The 20,985-nt window shown below is 40.0% G+C and overlaps 1 protein-coding gene across 1 annotated transcript in view; it reads left to right on the top strand.

Moving 5' to 3' along the window:
• The first annotated feature begins 220 nt into the window (after positions 1-220).
• The window catches only part of DHX15 (DEAH-box helicase 15), a 49,017-nt gene continuing 28,252 nt past the window's right edge, over positions 221-20,985 (top strand). The window contains exons 1-5 of the mRNA XM_084205283.1: positions 221-387; positions 5,986-6,334; positions 10,793-10,986; positions 12,105-12,264; positions 12,636-12,854. Coding sequence (XP_084061409.1) covers positions 320-387; positions 5,986-6,334; positions 10,793-10,986; positions 12,105-12,264; positions 12,636-12,854 — 990 coding nt within the window. The 5' untranslated portion in view covers positions 221-319. The remainder of the gene's footprint in view (positions 388-5,985; positions 6,335-10,792; positions 10,987-12,104; positions 12,265-12,635; positions 12,855-20,985) is intronic.

The raw sequence follows: 20,985 nt of genomic DNA, 5'->3' as shown, positions 1-20,985 counted from the left end.
TGCACTGGATGATCGCAGGGGTCATTTACACCCCGGTGCTCCGTTGATCCCGTCACGGGGGCTTGCCCGGCACCGCCTCAGCCGCTCCCCTCGCGCTGCCGCGGGAGCGCGCGCAGCGGGCGGGGCCGCCGGGCTCGCGCCCAGGGGAGGCTTCGGCCAACGGGCCCGCGCGCCAGCGCCTCGCGCGGTCCCGGCGCTTCCTTCCGGCCGCCATTTTGTCGGCCGTGCCTCGCCGTGCCGCCGCTCGGGGAGGGAGCGCAGCGCACCCGCCCGCCGCACCCGGACGGTCCGACCGCCAGCCAGACCGACCGCCATCGCCATGTCCAAGCGCCACCGCCTCGATCTGGGCGACGATTACAGCTCCAGCAAGAAACGCACTACCGACGGGTGAGGGGTGGCGCGGGCGGCGCGGCCCGCGGCGGGGCGGATGGGGGGGTCGCGGCGGCTCCCGCGCCATCCGCGCCCCATCCCCGGCTCCGGCTGCACCTCCGGGCCTGGAGCTCGCCGAGGCGCGGGGCGGCCGCCGTGCGAGGCAGGGAGAGGCTGCAGCGACTCCGCCTCGGTCGAGCAGGCCCCGAAGCGTCGCCGCTCCCCGGAGCGCTGGGCCTGGCTCGGAATCGGGCGCCCCGCCGGGAGGACCTCTCGGGGCGGCGGATGGCGGCGGGGCGGGCGGGACGGCCTCCTGCGGCGGCGCCGGGAGGGGGAAGGGAGGAAGGCGCCGGCCCGGCCGCCTGGGCAAAGGGGCTGGGCTGGGCGGCCGTGGCGGGGGTGGCGCGCTGCTGGGCCCGCGCCCCCGCGCCACGCTTTGTTTGCGGTTCTTCGCCTTCATATTTACGTTCACCCTTCCCACTCCTTGTCCTCACTTCCTTTGTATTTGTTTACTTATTCTTTGGCTTGAAAGGTCTGGCAAATGTGGGCCTAGAGGTGAGCACGAGGTTTGTGCAGCCCGTGTTATTAGTGCCTGCACCGGTGGGAGCGTTGTTCCTTTGTTAACGTCTTTCACCCAGTCACCCTCGGTGATGTGCTTGGCTTGAAGTAAGAGTCGATGGTGAGGTGGGTTTTGAGGTAGGGGGCAAGGGAGTGTTTATTTTTTTCTTAGTTTTGCAAAGGTTGGAGTTTTAGGACTGTACTGCACACGCTTCAGCGTATTTTTGTTCAGGTTAATGAAATTGCAGGAGCACAGACAATGCACTGGTGCTGTCCTTAAATTCAGCGCTGTTTTAGCGATTTCTTTACGCACAGTCTTTTCTTCTCTAGTTGCGCAGGAGAGAGAGGAAAGGCAGGCAGCTCTTGAAAGGAAATTTCTGAAGTTTCCAGGAGTACAAAGAAGTGCAGTGTTTATCTGGCCTTCTTTATGGAGCACAGGAGACTTCCGTGAATTAAACGATTGCTTAAGTCCATCAGCGTTGTTTTAGACTATTTATCGAAAAAATATCCTTCCGTTCTCAAAGGTTATGATAACTCTTAAGTCTAATGCAGCAGTTAGTATTCACTGACAAACAGCCTTTGCAAAACTTGCCTTTTTAAGGTAAGCTTATACAGCTTCAGTTTTTAGCCCCTAGAGTTTGAGTCATTTTTCTCAGCTAAACAAAACAAGCGTTTATTATTCAACTCTTACTTCCTGTCTGTAGGATCACCATAATCAGGTTTTCTAAAATATATGCAGCTATTTGTGTTAGTTAATGCATTTTTGTAGGATTTCCCAGAGGTTGAGATAGTTCCTCTGAGTCTGCAGAAATGTTGTACATACACAATTTTTCTGTACGTAGAGGCTTTTGTAAAATTATCAAGTGGTTATGTCAAAACGGGGCGTTAAATAAAAGTGGTACAACTGTTCCAGCTGGTTGTAAAGATAATCACAGGTCAGTATTTCCTTGTTTGTATGTTGGTGGATTTTATAGTTTTGGTGTGGCTTTATTTGTCATTGTTTTTACTTATCATGAAAGTTATTCTGCACTTAGTCCTACCATTTTGTACGTACTGCAGTGAGTTCCCACCGGTGTTAAACTAGAAGACATTGACCTTTATGGCACCTAACAACTGTGGAAATGTTGGTCTTGTGCCCCTTTTTTGTTCCCTCTCCTGCTGGTAAAAGCATTAAATGGTATAGGACTGAGAAAAACTCACTATAAGCATAATTACTAAGCATGACTTTTTCTTAGATGACCTCCAATCTTAATTCATGTAGTGCGAGTCATACTAATGGTTTATTTTAGAGTAGTTTGGTTTGCAGCGAATGCAAGGCCATAAGGAGGATGTGTGGAGTCTTGTTAAAAGCGTGTGTGTACCTGTCTTCCTGTGTGCTGAGAGTGCCTTTCTGCAGTTTAGGTGATTGTGGAACTGGATTAAGCCGGATGAGCTCTTTGCGTGGTTACCACTTCACATTCAGAACTTGCATCCGAGCTGGACTACCTGACAAAATATGAAAGTTACTTCAAGTGAACCTGTATTTTTCAGTTCCTCTTTAATGGAGGCCTTTGTTAGTAGCTCTACTTGGCAGCAGTGCCACACATGAGCTCTACTTGGCCAACATGTTCGTAATTGTTGGTGTAACCTTAAACATCTGCATGACATGTTTTCTTCCAGACTTGAAGTATTGTCTGTGAAGTAAAAAACATTTTGGAAAAAGAGAAATTGCATGGAAGGTTTTTGGTTACAGTGTTTCTGTGAATTCCATACATACTATTTTAAAATATGTTAATTTCTTTTCAAATATATTTGAGTTGTGTAACATCAGAGTTAGTGATCTAGTGGGATGTATAAATCAGACTAATTGAATTTGGTTGACTTCTATATATAACAGAAATTCCTTTAGATGTATTGCCTTTTTTGCATCAAATATTGCTATGTTTAGTAATGGGGAAGAATACTAATGATCTCCTAGATGACCTTAAACTGTGATGATCAGTGGTTTACCTTGAGTCCTTTGTTTCCTTTTTTATATTATTTCAGATCAAAAAAAGCATGCTTATTTAGTGATTGCTATAGTGCTTCTTTTGTGTTCATCTGTGTATGTTCATATTATGTGTGTGAACATAAGGAAGTGAAAGCAAATAGCAGACCAGACTTTTGCACTTAAAAGCAGAGCAAAAAAGTGCAACCCCCTTCTGATAATGAAGGTTGTTATAGGTTTTAGGCGTAAGACAAATGTGATTAAATTATTACTTTAGTGTAAATTTTTGTGTTTAAGTTCTGTTTTCTCTGTGCAATAATGAAAAAGCAGCTAAAATGTGACAGTTTATAAGTAAAGAACTGCCAAGCCACATTTTTAGAAAGTTAAGGAAATAATATGGCAGCATAACTGTTGTTGCTCTTTTTGCGTGTTGACAAAGGGAGTGTGTGTCTGCAAAGCTTCAGTAATAATGGAAGACTGGTAAACAGTTTCAGGGAAAGAAAGTGCTGCTGTATAATTGTGTTAGAGAGCAAGTTTGAAGGCATGTTGTATGTTGTGTTTCTGTGGTAGGATCTGGTTGCCCCACTTCTCTTCTGTTTTTTGAAAAAAGAAATAGACTCAAGTCCTTTTATTAACACACAAATAGTTTTTACTTCTGAAAGGAACATAGAGCTTGATAGGTTTCCCTTCTGTTTGTACAGTATAAAAGCTGTAAGAGTTCAGTGAAGAAACTGAGAAATGGAGGATTAATGGCACTTTCCACGATAAATTGTAATTGTAGTCCATTTAATTTGCTTGTTGTTCATGAGGTATTCTTGTTTGTTTTAAGCCCACACAAGTAGTTACCAACACAGAAAATAAGTGCTACAAGGGAGTGTTTAGGAGGCCAGATCAGAGGTACTGATCCAAGTTAAAATTAATGCAGGTGGGAAGGTTGGTTCTTCACAAGGCTGGTGAAGTGCTTGCTCTGACACGTGGGAAGGGTAGGCAGCAGTGAGGATCTATCTATTCATTTTAGCACCAGGGCTGCTTCATGGGGGCTGAAGTGTATGGGTAGGTACACTTGATGGTCTGTATTACAGAAGCTGCTGACATGATACTGTTTAGGTAAATGGTTGTGGAATAGATTTTGTTGGTGTGGTTTATTTGCACTTTAACTGGATACCAGTGAAGGATACAAATCCTTCAGAAACATACATATACAAAAGAATACTGCAAAAAACCAAACCAAACCTGCACGGTAGTAGTATAACTTATTCTACCGTTAGTGAAGTGTGTTGTTGCATTTTACCCTGGCTTTACCATTCTTGAATTGCTTTTATACCTTTATTTCTTTTTCCTGCTGGTGATGTTACTGTCTGACCATGCACTTGTATGCCTGGTACCTCTAGCTGTGTAGAAGGTGAATAGCTAGCTCATCAGCCAAGCCCAGAGCTTTGTTGCTGTCTGATAAATGCTATTAGACTCTTAGACCTTTCTGAGCGGCATAATGGAGCCTAGTTCCTAGGGTAACTTCCATATGGAGAATATGAACCTGTTGGGTTCTGCAGTACCTGCCTGGCATTTTACAGTAGGAATAGATTTCTAGCTTGTACAATATTTGATTCTTCTAGAAGTAATGCTAAAGCTAGAGTACTGAGGAGAAAAAAAAAAAAGCTGCATACATTACATTCATTTATACAAGAAGAGTAGTGGTGGTTGTTTCCAAAGCACAGCATGTTTTGAATTAGAATTTATAGAATCAGTGCTAATATAATCTTGATTACTGCATCTTTTCTATAGGTCAGAATTTGGTATTATTTCAGTAGTTACATTTCAGTGCCAAATGCATGTTTAAAACAAAAAAGCTGTGGAGAGAAGTGTTGGCAAGAGTTTTATTTGGTCATGGTCTCTAGACATGCCTGAGTGTTGGTGAAGAAGGAGGGGAGGTTTTGTTTTTTGCTTAATATATCCTAGAAATGTCTTTGTGTGCACTTACTATAAAGCTGATGTTGACTTAGTTCGTTGTTTTGCCTTTTTGATGGGATTTCAGTTAATGTACAAAAAGAGACAAAGCTGAGGATGTCTTCAGTTTTGCAGGCAAAGATGCCACTAATCTTTTTAACTTGATCTAGTTTAAAATTAGATTATTATTGTAAAGCAGGGCTTGTTTCAAAGTCCTGAATTGATAATTTTTAATAAAAAGCTCGGAGCTGTAGTTTTTGGGTCGAACTAAGAATTCTTCTGTAAGTGTGTTTGTAGGAAGAGTGGGATTATGTGCAGAAACAAGTATATGGACTTGCAGAATCAAAAACTCTCAAAAAGATTGAGGTCAGAGTTTGAGAATATTTTCTTTTGCACATGCAGTGAATTTTTCTACTTAATATTTGGAACAAATGCAAATACATAAATGCTGTTCAAGTGTGTGGTAGGAGGTGATACTGGAGAAGATACTGTACAGCTTGATAGTGTTGGGTTAACAGTTGAACTCCATGATCTTAAGGGTCTTTTCCAACCTAGATTGTTCTGATTCTGTGAACTGTAGTAGCTGGTTTTAAGTCTTAAGTTCCAAACTCAACAGCCAAAGTTGATGCAGTCAGAATAAAGCTACAGAGTAATTGTGGAATAATGAAATCAAACTTTGCTTCCATGGCTTGCTTATTATCTTGAATTAGTTTTTTCTGGATGGGTATAATTCCTTTGGTAGGTAGGCAACAACACTAGTGTCCTCTTATTTTTCTGCAGCAGCAAGTAGGGATGGGGAGTGGTGAGACCATCTACACTGCACAGCTGATGCTTTATAATCATTAAATGAAGGGAGTTAAAACATGCTTCTCTCCATGTGATAGCTTTATTCAGTCTTGCCTGTAATGAGAGGAACCAAACCACACTGTTGTGTTTAGGTACAGTAAGTGTAGCTGTGTTTATCTAATGTTGAGTATGCATCATATGTACTGTTGTCACTCCTTGGTGCTTATCCTTGCAAGTCGCTGCCTACAAGACTTTAAAGATTTGGGTTGGGCACCTTTACAGCTACGTTGTATTAAAATTCCTCCTCTGCATTTAAATATTCAAGTGTCTCATTTTCTCCTGTGTCTCTTAACCCATTTTAGGAAAGATCGGGACCGGGACAGGGACCGAGATGACCGTTCCAAAGATCGGGACAGGGATCGTGACAGAGATAGAGATCGTGACAGAGAGAGGGACAAGGAGAAAGATCTGCGACCTACATCCAACTCCACTTACTATGCGTCTGCTGGGTTACCAGCTATAAAACCAGCAATGATTCCACACAGTATTAACCCTTTCACAAATCTGCCACATACCCCACGATATTATGATATCCTGAAGAAAAGGCTACAACTTCCTGTCTGGGAATATAAGGAAAGATTTACAGATATTTTGGTTAGGCATCAGTCATTTGTGCTGGTTGGAGAGACTGGGTCTGGTAAAACAACACAGGTGAGTTCATATCTATATGATACTGCATTTTTTTAAAGATCATGGTTGTGTGTGAGAAATGAATTGTGTAAGAATACTTCAAAAACTGTGAGCAAAACTAATTTGATGAATGTTACATTTGCTTCATGAGTGCAAAAGGTGAGGAGAATTTTACAGCTTCTTCCGCTTCAAAAACCCAGTACTGCTTCCAGGCCCATGCTTCCATTGAGCTTTATAATTGGTAGGTTTCTGTTAGAGGAAGATAGGGCTTTAATGGTGGGACAGAAATGTACTAATTCTGAAATGTACTAAAACTGAAGTGGTGGTTCCAAATAATTTATTTAGCTGTCTGTGTAGATGGCAGCTACAAAGTATGAACTTGTTCATGTTTTATGAAACTTACTGCTACAGATAAAAGGAATTGAAATGTCAGATACAGTTCTGACATCTGATTAGCTTTTAGTGATACTCAAACTTGAAAGGTAGAGTCTTGTGTTTCTTTGGTGCTGAAACGTCTCAGAGGTTGTAGAGCTTTTTGGTGCTGCAGTTATTTTTAAAGCTTTTTTTTTTTTTTGGTAGTCTTTAAAAGTCGTCTTCAGCACCAAAAACAGGGGTAACAGATGTGCAGAGCCTCCTTAAGCCTTAAGAAAAATTTTGAGGACCAGTAAACAGGGAATATCTAATATACAAGGAACACCTGGGTATTTATAGCGGGGCAAACTTGTTCAAAACTTCATCCTCTAGTTTGCTGTTTAAAGTCTCTGTTGAAAACAAATGTAAAAGAGTTTTTTGTTCTGTAATCTGATAAAATTCTTTTATCCAGGCAGAAAATAAAAACAGAAGAATATTTTAGTCTTTTTAAAATTGATTGTAGCTAGCTTTAAGTCATACAGGCAGTAAATTTTTGGTCATACAATTTTGGATGTTGAGAAAATGTGAAGGACATAGTATATTTAATGTCTTTTATAGCTGTACCTGAAAAATCTAAAGTTACAGGACCTTGCTGCACATTCTAGGAACCAGTGTTGTGTTAGCAGGTAGTGTTATGACATTATCTGTATTTTTTTTAATTGTATAAGCCAAGACCAGGGCTATATAGAATTCTTCAGCAAGGTTTGATTATGTGGTTATTTGGAAGATGCAGTAGCCTGAATATTATGTTAAAAAATGGTACTTTCATATATGAAAACAAGATTACTTGTTGTGTGGTCTGAAAATCTGAAGATCAAAAGGTTGTATCAGTGTCATTCCTCAGGCATAAAGCTTTTCCTGAGTTATCTTACTGCTTTAACCCTTAGTGTCTAAAAGGGTTTAAGTAATGTTACACATCTTTCCTAAAAATGGGATTGAAGCTACCAGAAGCATGTAAGCTTGGAAGCTTCCCTGCTTCCTCTGAATTTGCTCTGTGAAGTTGCAGATACATTTTTAAGCAATTGACAGTGTCTCTGTAGGGACATACCACCAAAATTTGTCCGGCTGCCGCCTAATGAAAACTTCATTTTGCATATGGTAGTGTCACATCATTTTTGTGGTCAATTGCTGTCTTAAAACCTGTTTGGGGATGATTGTTTTTCTTAAATTCATAAATCAGAGCAAGATTAATACTTTCTGCAATATGCTCAAACTACAGGTGTACATAAGCTATTAATGTCAACTTTATACAAATAAAAGCAAGCAATATTTGAAAAATATTATTTCCAAAATGAATGTCATCTTTCATTGTGATAATAGAAGGCTATACAGTAGTAGATATGTTTTTGATAGTGAGCTGCTGCCTTTCAAGTCCCTTCCCTGATTATCTGCACCTCTCTTATTTAGACAAATTGAGAGAGTTGGGATTGTTCAGCCTGGAGAAGAGAAGGCTCCAGGAAGGCCTCATTGTGGCCTTTCAGTACCTAAGGAGGACTTAGAAAAACATGGAGAGTGACTTTTTGCATGGGCAGATAGTGATAGGTCAAAGAGAAATTACTTTTAAACTGGGAGAGGGGAGATTTAGAATAAGTGTTAAGAAATTTTTCACTGTCAGAGTGGTAGAATGCTAGGACAGGTTCCTGGAGAACTTGGGCAGTGCCTCATCCCTGCAAGTGTTTAAAGCCAGGTTGGATGGGGCTTGTAGCAGTCTGGTCTGGTGCGTGGCATCCCTGGCCATTGCAGGATGGTTGAAACCAGATGATCTTTAAGATCCCTTCCACCTGAAACCATTTTGTGATTCTATGATTATGTGCATGTTTTCCCATTAGTATTGTAGAGCACCCAGGCTTGGAAATGCCTGGCTCAGACAATGGAAAAAAAAAAAGATTACACTTTTCTTACTTATTTTACATAGACTTAAACCCTAAAGTGCTGAAGAAGTATATTGGAAGTCAAGGCATTAATTTTCAGTTCTTTAGTGTTTGCAGGGCTTTGATTTGTAATTTAACTTAAAAGCAAGGTGATGTGGAATATAGCTTAATCCTTGTCCTTTTGTGTGCAAGAGAACTGATACAGGTTCTCAAATAATGAAAATTCAGAGAATTCTACCATGTAACTTTTAACCAAGGAAGTTTTCAAGATATTGGAGAGGCTCACAGAAGCCTGAAAGGACAGTGCTCTTCTGTCCCTTGCTATGCATTCCTTTAATGATGAGGTTCCATTGACTTTGAAGTAGTGTTTAACAATCCTTAGGCCATTTATCCTTGATCTTAGAGGCCACTGTATGTATAGTCACTACCTCCTCATGTTTATGGAAGTCATATTTGAAAATCTCTCTTACTTGAGAAAGTCCTTGAAATGAAATGGACTAACTAATGCTAACTAAAGCCATTCCTTCTGCTTTTGATACTGATAAAAGGACCTTTTTTATAAGGAGTCAGGGATTTTAATGATGGTATTTCTGTCAGTGAGATTAACTTTAGGCTAGGTTTCATAATAACCAAATGAGAGTATATTCCCAGACATGACTGAAGTAAAAAAATGAAGTATGGCACAGTCCTTTTTTCCAGTATTTGTATATCTTTGAAAGCTGGACAGGAAAAGTCTTTGGGTGCTTGTCTGTATGAGCTTAGCACAGGGAAGTCTGTGGAGCCCTTTTCTTTCATTTGACACTGGTGCTGAAGGTTTTGTTGTTTACTGGAAAATCAGTTTTAAATTGGTTTTATTTCATGCTGCAGTGGCCTGGCAGACCTGCTGGTTCAAAATTTATTTCAGGACTTGCTCTGTTTTAAGTCAAAAAGCTTCACCTAATATACTTACATATACTAATATACTTAGTTGAGCTGTTACTAGTGACTTGGGACGCAGGGGAGGCGTGTATATGTTACAGGATAGGTTTCATGTTGCTGCTGTTAGTGTTCAAGAACTGCTATTAGTTCTAGTTTTGAACAGGATTTTCAGAAATTTGAGTTCTTCACAGCAGTCTAGTAGGCTCCTGTCATATATTGATTCTGTTTGCTTTATTGTTCCTGTACTTAGAGTGGAGGTATTTTCTTCACTAAAAAATGCTTTAGACTACACTGATCTGCTTCTGGTTATGTCTTACTGTTTACTTATGTCCATTTTGCTATGAAAATATAATAATGAAGAACTTACATCTTCCTGTTTAAATTATATTGCTTTCTCTATTATTCCTCACTGGAATTCCATGTGTAAAGGGTGTGTTTTCTTTTCTTCTGTGCTTTTAAGAATACTTGGAAAGTAATAACTAAGAACAAGCGGATTTTTTTGGCCTGTGGGCTTGGAACTAGTTCGGCCTGGAGATGTCTCCTCATAAAGTGTCACACTGAGAACATGTTGAGAATAATCTCCATCAAACTGTTACTGACTATAGGAATTCTGAATAAAACTTATTTTGGATGATTCTTACTGTTTCCAGATTGCTGATAGGAGCAGAAAACTACTGACTGGCAAATAAAACGAGTGCTAACACAGGAAGGAAAGCATAGGGGTTTTATATCTGGTTGATGAAATTTCCAAAGAACAGTAATAAACCTAATGAACATAATTATCTGTTCATTTTATTTGTTGCACTTCTTGGCTAAGACAATTCTTTATTACTAAAATGATTATTTTTGCTTAAACATATTAATAAGCATTACTTTTTCAAGACACAAATATATTTTGCTTACTGTGGAACTTCAATTGTGCTACTGATCTCAAATTTTGTGTGTGTTAGGGCTAATTTTGGTTGCTCTGGAGCATGTTGGCTGCTGATAAGTACCTGTAAAAGATATTGATCTAGCATGGGTAAAACATACCTTGAACCTCTATATTTCCTTGGTAGCTTCAAAGATAGTTATGTACATAGTTAACAAGAGTGTGCTTTATTTAGTGGCACTAAATCCGACTAACTAGTCAATCTCTAGTCTAGTCTCTCCTGCTTTGGATGTTTTTGTGTGTGCAGTTGACATCTCTGGAATTTTGACTGACTTTGGATTCAATATAAAGGTTCCAGATTCTGTGTGACCATTTGAAGTGTTTATCACTGAATTTTGTCCTTGACAGATCCCTCAATGGTGTGTTGACTATATGCGCTCCTTACCTGGCCCAAAGAGGGGAGTTGCGTGTACCCAGCCCCGGCGAGTGGCTGCAATGAGCGTGGCACAGCGCGTTGCTGATGAGATGGATGTCATGCTGGGCCAGGAGGTTGGGTACTCCATCCGGTTTGAAGATTGCAGTAGCGCAAAAACCATTCTGAAGTAAGTATGACAGGTGTCAGGTAAAGGTATAACAGCATTCTTGGAGGTGGGCAACCACAGGGTAATGAAGGGTGAGAGCAAAGTCATGAAAGGAGTAGTAAGGGAGTGACTCTGTGGATTGGTGCTTTTTGTCTGAGTGGGGAAGAGGCACGGGAGCTGTAGCATGAACTGAGAGAAATGAGAGGTATGAGGCATGAATAGAGTTGGAAATTATTCATTCCTCCTAAAGAAGGCACTGTACCCTATAGAAATTAATTTTAAATGATCCATAAAGGAGGAGGTGATCTGAATAAATATTTTATTATTAAGGTGCTGTTCATAATAAAGCCCTTCAACATGCAGTTTCTCTTTCTTGTACATTCAGCTGATGGTTTATGTGTGGTGTCTTCTACTCTACTTCTGGTGAAGTTCAGTAGCTTATTTCAGTAAAGAGAACTTCCTGAAGATTCAAAACTGGCCTATACCTGGCTCTGAGACACGTAGTCAGGAGTGTTTTACTTGTCAGCTGCTATAGATTCCTGTGCTGCCAGGAAACAGGTGCATTTAATACATCATTTGCAAATTACATTCAAAATGCTTCATTAAAAGCACAGTGTGGTTCAAGGATCAATGCTTTTCTATCAAGAGATGGCTTCTCTTTGGTTGTACAAGTAGTTGAAGGGCTGGGCATAAAGATAATATGGAAAAAAAAATGTAACTAGCAGAAAAGCAAGAAGTGAACAGATAATCTGCAGACAGCAAAGGAGAACAATTGCAGAAACAGTACATCTTGGATTTTAGAGAGTGTTTTCCCTTTCTTTTCTGGTCTCGCGAGCTCGGTGGGGAAGTCTGCTAGTAATACTCTACAAACAAATGTAAATGTTACTTAATCTTGTTTCCCCTTGCCCCCTCCTCCCCTTTTTTTTTAAGCTTTCCCTCCATAATCCCAGATTCCACTTACACTCTATTTTTATTTGAAACCTTAAAATGGGCATGTTACAGTGTTGGAAGTAGTTTGCTGTAGTACATTAATAAAGTTGATTAAAAGCTTAGTTCAAGCAGCCTAGTGAGTATGGAAGAGGATTCTGCACCAAACCTAATAAACAGAGCGTAAGTTGGAATTGTTTCTGTTTGTTCAGGTATATGACTGATGGTATGTTGCTTCGTGAAGCAATGAATGATCCTTTGCTGGAGCGCTATGGTGTTATAATTCTTGATGAGGCCCATGAGAGAACACTGGCTACGGATATCTTGATGGGAGTTTTGAAGGAAGTTGTAAGACAAAGATCTGATCTGAAGGTCAGTAATGACGAAGTCCAACAGCATCTCTCTTCTAGTTGCAGTCGTACTGGATAAAGTATCTGTGTGCTTACCATTAGCTGATTTTATAATTGTTTTTTGATCTATGATAATGTATATTGGAAGGCTAACCCTAGGAAATTCTGAATGTTTTGTATTGAGAAAGCTCCTAGAAATAGTACAATTGTAGCTTAATCTTATGTATTTGACTTGGAATTTTTTTGAACCTTTATAACAAGGGTGCTGTATTCAGGTAATAAGCGCATTCTTATATCACAATCAGCAATTTACTTTCTTAAAATTACATGTTGCATGCATAACATGTCACAAGTTCTAAATGTTGAGTAACTTTTTGTCCTCCAACTCTGCAGGTTATAGTTATGAGTGCTACTTTAGATGCGGGCAAGTTTCAGATCTATTTTGATAACTGTCCTCTTCTAACTATCCCGGGTCGCACCCATCCTGTGGAGATATTCTATACTCCAGAACCTGAAAGGGACTACCTTGAAGCTGCCATTCGAACAGTGATACAAATTCACATGTGTGAAGAAGAAGAAGGAGATCTCTTACTCTTTCTTACTGGACAAGAGGTATTTTCTTCTGTTTACTATTCATTGTTCCATACAGAAATGGCTTCAAGTGACTTGTATAGGCTAAAACAGTTTCCGTTTCTAGTTTATTATTTGGATAACGAGGTTTACCTGCCATATATTTTAGGTCCTTCGACATTGTACATATCTGTAATGTAAATGGTGGGCAAGGCATTTCTAAAATGAAAATGCCCATCAACTCAAGTACTTCAAAAGCAAACCCAGAGAATGACCCCTAGGTTTGTCTGGTGGGAACTCCAAAGATTGGAGTACCTGAGAGCGTCCTTGGTTTTTATTGAAAAGATAATTCTGTTCACATCCGTACATGTATTGTACAACTTATCTGAAGAATAACCGTTTGGTTCTGCTACTTAGCTATCAGTAGTAGCTTTTATAAGAATGTTCAGGTTTTGGTTTTTTATCAATGAGTTGGAGTGTTAGGCTTGGAGACTTTATGTACCATAAGTTCAGGGAGTTAGGTCTTAGAAATAGACTCCGTGCCCTGCAAAGGAGGATTGTATACAAGCGATTAAGCTAAACTACATCAGGAAATGAGGATTTTCTGGAAATTTTAAATACTTTACTTGAAATAACCTGGGCTGGTTTTTTAGTCCTGGTTTTTCTTTGAAGCTCTTTTTAGAGTCCATATTGGTACACTGAGATGGAGAAGAGGTTAAAAACCTGTAGGCATTTTAAAAGTTTTCTGCACTCTGTCAACCTAAATGTGTTTTTAGTAGGGGAAGTGCAGATAGCAAAAACATTTTCCAACTCTTTTTTCTTTGAGTTAGTACTCTTGAAGAAATACTTTTCAAGGGATGTGGAGCAACTCATTGTCTTTCTTATAAGCAAACACAACCTTAACTATGCCAAGGCAGGATGTGGTACAAGTAACTTGTGATGCTAAAGGTACCTCTTGAGTAGACTTTCCAGCCATAAAGATGTGTTGCCTCTTGCTTGTGTTGTAAGACATTTAATTAAAGTATCTTCTGACAGGTCAGCTCCCTTAAAAAACCAAAGCAATGACCATCACTATAAAAGCAAATACTCTTTTACATTTGTCCTTCTTTGATTGGAGTATTGCTGTAAGTAAAGTACAGGTAGGAGGAAATACTTTCAGTGATAGTGGCTTTGAAACCTACCTGCTTGGTTTTAGTTTGAAGTTGTAGTTCAGACTAGCTGGGTACTTAAATGTGTGAATTAGTGAAACAGCTGTTGCAGAAGGGTGAAAATTGGTGGCAGGAGAAAGGAACACTGCTGTCCCACTGTTTCAGCAGATTTTATTTTTCTAGCAAGATGCTAGATAAGGCTGGTCTTCAGCCTTTCACAAAGCACAAATACATGGCCTTCTGATTTATGAATTATGTGCTTGCTACATCACGTGCTATGTATTACTCTAAATAACCTGTTAAAACAATCACTGCAGGATGGGATGAGTGTCTTCCTTTGGCAAATGGCTCTAGACTCTGTTCCTGTCAGTGCTACAGATACAGTCTGTTCTTTTGTATGAATAGGTTATTTGATTTTCATGGGGTTGATTTGCAGGACATAATGTATTATAAGCAAATTCTGAATAAAATGCTGCACACAGTACATGCTCATAAGTGTATTTATATAATTAAGCATAAAGGCATCTAACAGTGTATTACTGAATTACTTTAAAAACTGGCATTCTCTGCTCTGGAGTCTAGAGTTCTCCAGTCCATGTGTCAGTTGATGGTACTACCCAGGGGCACTGGAGTTGACTCTGCCTGCACCTAGTCGTAGTTTGGGTGGTTAGCCTGAAATTCAAGTCGGGTTTAGCTTCTGTAGTGAAGCCTAGAAATATTTTGAATAATGACATTTTGGGGCCTCTGTTGAGCATCATAATAGAGTCTCTGTGTGTATCACTGTTGAATCTAAAGTGGTATGACCTGCTGTGCTCTCACGAATAGGAAAGTGTGCTCTAGGTACCATTACCACTATGTGCTTCAGGTTCATTAGGCTTAGTAGCTAGGCTAAAATTGATGTATGCTAGGCAAAAATGCTATGTAGTTCTTTTAGATTCTTCAAAACATTATGAATAGAGTGCAAGATTATTTGTTTTTCTTGCCAGAAAGGTGCATATGCACAGCTAAATTAAATTACAGAAAAGGAACATGCTTTAGCTGAAATAGTGCAAATGTGACTTGTTGAGAGTTTAAGAGGCTGAAATTGTGGTGTAATTGGAGTGGCCTGTGGTAGAATGGGGTTCCTTATTGGCCGTCTTCTCATCCAAATGATTTTGAAGTAATTTTGTTTGGGAATTAAGATGGATAGCAGTTAATTAGCACAGATTAGTTAAGACATAGAGAAGATTATGAAACTTGGAGATAGCAAGGAAGATTCTGTTTTGTCATGCCCAGAAAATTAAAACACGGTGCAATATGTTTGGAAACGAAAGGAATCTTAATTGTATTAGCTTGCTACTGGATGATGAAATTGTTGTTAATGGTATAGAAATGTGTGTCCGGTAAAAATTTCTTTCTTGAATCCTGAAAGGAGCAAAAGTATATGATTGCATTGTATGAAGTGCTTTTAAGTCCATTAATAACAAAAGAGAATGTTTAAAAGCAAAATTTACTAGGAACGAACATTTTGAAACAGGACTTGTCCTACAAGCATTGTAAGGAGGAAAGCTCATTTGTTGATTTTTAAAACAAACAGCCTCCCTGGTATATCAAGAACATTTCAGAACATAGTGTTCATGTTTAATGCCAGTGTTCAAAAAAGCTATAACCTGGTATATAGGGTTTGCATGGCCAAGCTTTGGTAGCAGGGTGGCTTCTTTGAGGAGCTGCTAGAAGCTTCTTCCATGTCCAGCAGAGTCAATCCCTGGCAGCTCCAAAGATGGATGTGCCACTGGTCAAGGCTGAGCCAGTGGTGGTAATGTCTCTGTGATAACATTTAAGAAGGAAAAAAACCCCAATCTGTATTGAGCAGTTGTAATTGCAGCCAGAGGAGAGTAGGTTGAGAACATGTGAGAGGAACAACTCTGCGGACACTAAGGTCAGTGCAGAAGGAGGGGCGGGGAGGAGGTGCTCTGGGCACCAGAGCTGGGATTCTTCTGGAGCCCTTGGTGCAGCCTGTGTCCTGTGGTGAAGCAGCTGGGCCCCTGCAGCACATGGAGATCTAGGAGGATGCAGAATCCACCTGCAGCTCATGGAAGACACCCATGCCAGGAGCAGGTGCATGCCTGACAGGAGGCTGTGGCCATGTCAAGGGCCTGTGGAGAGCAGAGCCCCCTCTGGAGCTATCTGTCCTTGGTCACTCACTCCATGGGAGAGTGACCCATGCTGCAGCAGCTTGCAGAGATCCATTGCTCATGAGATGGGCTCTTGTCAAAGAAGTTAATGGAGAACTGTCTCCCGTGGGGTGGATCTCATGCCGGAGCAGGAGAAGGGCTCCCCTTCCTGAGAAGCAAGAGAGATGTCTTGTGATGAACTGACCATAACCCCACTTTCCTGTCTCCTTGTGCTGCTGGGTAGGAGGTAGAGGTGGAGGAGAGGGAGGTGGGGAAGGTGTTTTGAGGGTTTTATTTTACTTCTCATCATCATGCTCTGATTTTGTTAGTAATAAATTCAGTTAATATCTCTAACCCGAGCCTGTTCTGCCCGTTGTGGTATTTGATGAGTGACCTTCCTCTGTTTTTATCTCAGCTCATGAACCCTTATATTTTCTCTCCCCTGTCCAGCTGCAGAGGGGAGTGATAGAAAGGCTTGGGTGGGTGTCGGATGTCCAGCCAGCATCAACCCACTACACCTGGATAGCTCTAAGCTAGGTTGCCTGTCATCAGTCACAGGCAAAATTGGAAGCTGAGGGGATTTTGTTTCACAAGAGAAAAGCATAATTGCATTTCAGTCAACATGTCTTTTTTAGACAATAGGTGTTGTCAAACTTGTTCTCAGTCATTGGGATTACAAGGTTCGTAGTCTACTTGTGTAGATACACATTTGTTAAGCTTACAGATCTGAGAGGCAACTGGTTTATTTTCTACTGGAGTTGTCCTAAACCAGAATTAGATTTTACACTCCATTAAGATCAGAAATTCGAGAGTAGGTGTAACATACTTGAAGATGAAACTTATGGGGTGGGAAAGACAGAAATAATGACACAGCAACTGCATAGATCTGTCTTACATGTTCTGGTTACATTGGCATTCACAAATGCCAGTCGTATTCTCTGTCACCCTTTTTTTTAATAAAGCCAAATGCATTGTTACACATTTATGAGGGAGTATCTAAGCTGCATCTGAAGATGTGAAGTACAGATCAGGAGTGTTCTTGATTGTTGATAAATATTCTTCAAATTGTTGTTGTGAAGTTCAATATTCCAGAAAAGCTTAAAATTATATTGGTAAAAGTGATGGCCTAGAAAAGAGTTACCGAACGTTTTTGATGTTTTGATAGAAAGTTTGATAAATGAGGATTTATTTTTAAGGCACAATATTTTCACCACCAGTTGAACTTTGGAATTGAAAGAAAACAGACTTTCTTATGTGCTAATTGAAGTAAAAATTGATAACTCTTTTGGTATCAGTGGTAGTGGTTGGGTGAGCTTAAGAGGAAGTCTGTGTACTAAGAGTAAGCACATGTTGTCCTGTTTAGATTCAGATAGGAAGTATTTGGGGAGTTGGGCAGCATGAACTGAAAGAAGAGCAGTAATACTAATTTTGTTCAAATGCTAAAAGAAGGGAAGGTGTTTTGCTCATCCTGTGAGATTCTTCAGGTGTACCAAATACAGGATCAGCTGAAGAAAAGGATTCTGCAATAATGTTCCCAAGGACCATGTTTACAAAATCACTGAACTCTATTTTGCATGCCAAGTGCTGAAATTGTCCTCTTGAAAGTGCTTAAATAACATCACTAGTCACCATCTTTTTGTAGAAAGGGTTTTTGTTAAGATGCGATACAGCTTTGATCTTATGATTGAATGGCACCTGGTCAGCAGGTTCAGTGGCTGTTTGCATAGACCACTCTGGCCTGTGAGTTAGAGGGCATGCTGGTAGTGGAATCACTTTGGCTTAGGGTAACTCATGGTCCCTCATTCAGTAACTGCTGTTTAGTATCAGTGTAATGTCACTGTACCTTCTCCTTGGCAGCACAGATGAGTCTAGCACACAAACAGAAGGCAAGGATGGCTAGATTTGCAAAGCCATGTAACTCAGTAACTTGAGGCCACAGATACTTTCAAAGGAGTGGGAAATGCTGAGGGGGCTGGGTTTGTTCGGCCTTGGGAAAAGAAGGCTCAGGGCATATCTAATTATCATGAGCCGATATTTAAAGTGTGGCTACAACACACATGGATACTCCCTTTTTACAAGGACCCCCATGAGAAGATAAGGGGTAATGGATAAAAGTTAATCCTGATGAGATTGTGGTTAGACTCAAGAGGAAAAATTTTCACAATGGGACTATCAACCATTGGAATAAACTCCCAGGGAAAAGTGGTGGGTTCCACAGCGTTGGACATGTAGGATTCAGCTGGATGGGGTGTTGGGCTGTCTTTTCTAGACTGTTTTTGACAAGGCAGATTGGATTAGATGATCCTTGAGGTTCCTTCCAGCCTCTTGTTCTATGATTCTGTGAGCTGCATTGCTACTTGTCATTCTGGGTTTCTTTTGATATTTTGATACCATTGAATGGAGCTTGTAATGGAGCTAGTAAGAATAATGTATTTTTTTCAGCACAGACTTGCTTCTTTAAGACATGGTGCACTAACTCAATGTGCAACTGCTCCTGTAATATTTTTCTGTTGTTCATGGTCTCCAGTATGAACACCTTACTTGTGACTGCAAAAATGCCATCAGGAAAAGTAATGGAAGGGAATTTCTACTGAGCATTCAGCTTGAACATGTAATAAAGACTTCATTTTCAACAGCAGAAAAAAAGTAATGTGCATAATAGGCAAAATCAGTCTCTTGTGTGATTAATTTTATACCGCTCCTTTTAGATGAACTGCTAATAATACATTCAGATCCTTAGTTTTTGATGCAGAGCTACTAGGGTGTGTTAGGTATTGCAGTAGTGAGATGATACAGAGCAGTGGCAGTGTGTTATTGGAGGCAGGTGATAAGGTATTGGCTTGTGGTTCAATTACTTCCAAGTTTGTCTTTGCTTTGTTTTTTTGACACAGAGCCTGAAAAGCCAGGAACTAGCACAGGCAGTCTTTAAAAGTCATACCTGGAAGATTTTTAGTAATAAGGCTTTTGTAAATTATATTTTCTTTAGAGAAAATGTGAGTATTGCTGAATATTACTTAGTAATATTTTGTTCAGGATATAAACAAAGTCCTGTTCATGCTTTCAGTCTGGTAAGTATTTACTAGTATGCATCAAAGGTGGTGTGGTAAGCATTAGTCCTATAAGTGGTACTCTTGAAGTTGAACCACAGGAAAACTTATGGTCCTCTTGGTTTCAGTCCTGGCATTTTGAGAGTTCAGGACTCATTTGTTTTTTTAACAGGCTTCATATGCAGAAGTTTGCTTCTGGGCTGTTGGACCTTTGTCTTTTTGGTGGACCTTTTCTAGCTGCTCAGAAAAAACACAGCTTCAGTGAGAGGAGTAAAAGTTGGTGAATCCAGGTGGTTTTGGGGTTTTTTTAGGCACTAGCCATTAACCTGGCTTGTCTTTGGAAAAGTGATTCAAGATGGAGTAAAATTCCTATCAGATTCAGGAGACATGAAGTAACCTACTTACTCTTATGTAAAAATATCAATGGCTACACTACTGTTACTAATAAATTGAAGGGAAACTGTGCACCCTGGTCTTGCTTTGTGTTCTGAACAATACAATGCTAAGTATTGATTCCCGTACAGACTAAGGTCTTGCACAAATGGAAGTTGACATTAAAATCCTGAAGCTTTTTGGGATCTTAGAATTGCTTACTGATACTTAAACTCCTGGATTAAATTCACCTAATTCAACAGATATTCTAAATATTGCCTGTTGCCCACCAGCTATTTGAAAACAAAGCAGTTTTGTTTGCTCAGGTTTTTGTCTAGAATCAGTCTTATTCACACAGATTTGTTGGAAGGAACACCATTTCAATTAGCTTAAATTTGATTTAATAATAATCTTGATAAAATTATTTTCCAGGTTGCAGGGTTTTTTTTCTTTTTTAATCTATTTTTACATAGATGTAAGTTCAAAATAAAAATTGTTTACTGTTGCTTGGATGTTGAGGTAACTTTGTTTTTCCTGGCTGAAAAATATTCACCACCCCATTACCTCATTGATCACTAGTACATATTAAAAAAATAGATTCTCTTTACTGATTGTAGTTGTTTTGGAAGCTTTTCCAAGGAAAATCACTTAAGGAGCTGATGGTGTGGAAGAATGTTGAGGAGTCCATGTTAATGTTCAGAGTGTAGTACTGACGGGTTCTTAAAGACTGCTTGATTCTGGTTTCCATAGTGTTGCAGCTTCACTGTAGCTATTGCCTGTGTATTGTAAATTTATTTTGATGGGATCAAGAAGAAGTTTCTGGAAGCTTTTAAGTACTTGAGATGACTGTCTGGGACAAATCTAATTACTGGGTTTTGTGAAGTACAGATGTGTTGTGACATAGCTTGAGAAAAATGACCAAATGCTAGTGTTAATCTTTCCTCTTTTTGTGGCCTGCTTGTTTTTTACCTTTTGGTAGTCACCATTTTTTTTAAGCGTGAGTGCATCAATGGACAGATTCACTGAATATTATTTCACTGTGAAGTATTTCTCAAGTTCTAGTCCTAAGAAGTCTTGTTTGTGAAGAACTAGGGTCAATCAAAACTTCAGCATTGCTGGAAGTCTCATGCTTTTTGTATGTTAGGCCTGTTCTCTTCTTTAACTCTGAAGTGGGCGTCATGGGTTTATGTGTGGGTCCTTTTATCCTGTGTCTTTCCTACTTCCTGTACCCCCTTGCCCACTATCTCAGGTACTCAGTGTGGTAGTTCAGGGCTTTGAGGAGTTTTTCAGACATAATCCAAATACAATCCAAGTTCACTCTACCTTCTTGTAGTTCTGCCTGGGAAGAAGTGTCTTCTTCTGTGCAGATTGTTGCAATAATCTTCATTCCAGGAAGGGGTTTTATAATGAATTTGTTTGGAGTAGATGGTGTGCAAATATATAAAGGTGTATG

This window comes from Fringilla coelebs (assembly GCF_963513975.1).
Source record: "Fringilla coelebs genome assembly, chromosome: 4".
Lineage (NCBI taxonomy): Eukaryota > Metazoa > Chordata > Aves > Passeriformes > Fringillidae > Fringilla > Fringilla coelebs.
The sequence above is the reverse complement of the archived record's forward strand: the minus strand, read 5'-3'. Positions and strand labels throughout refer to the sequence as shown.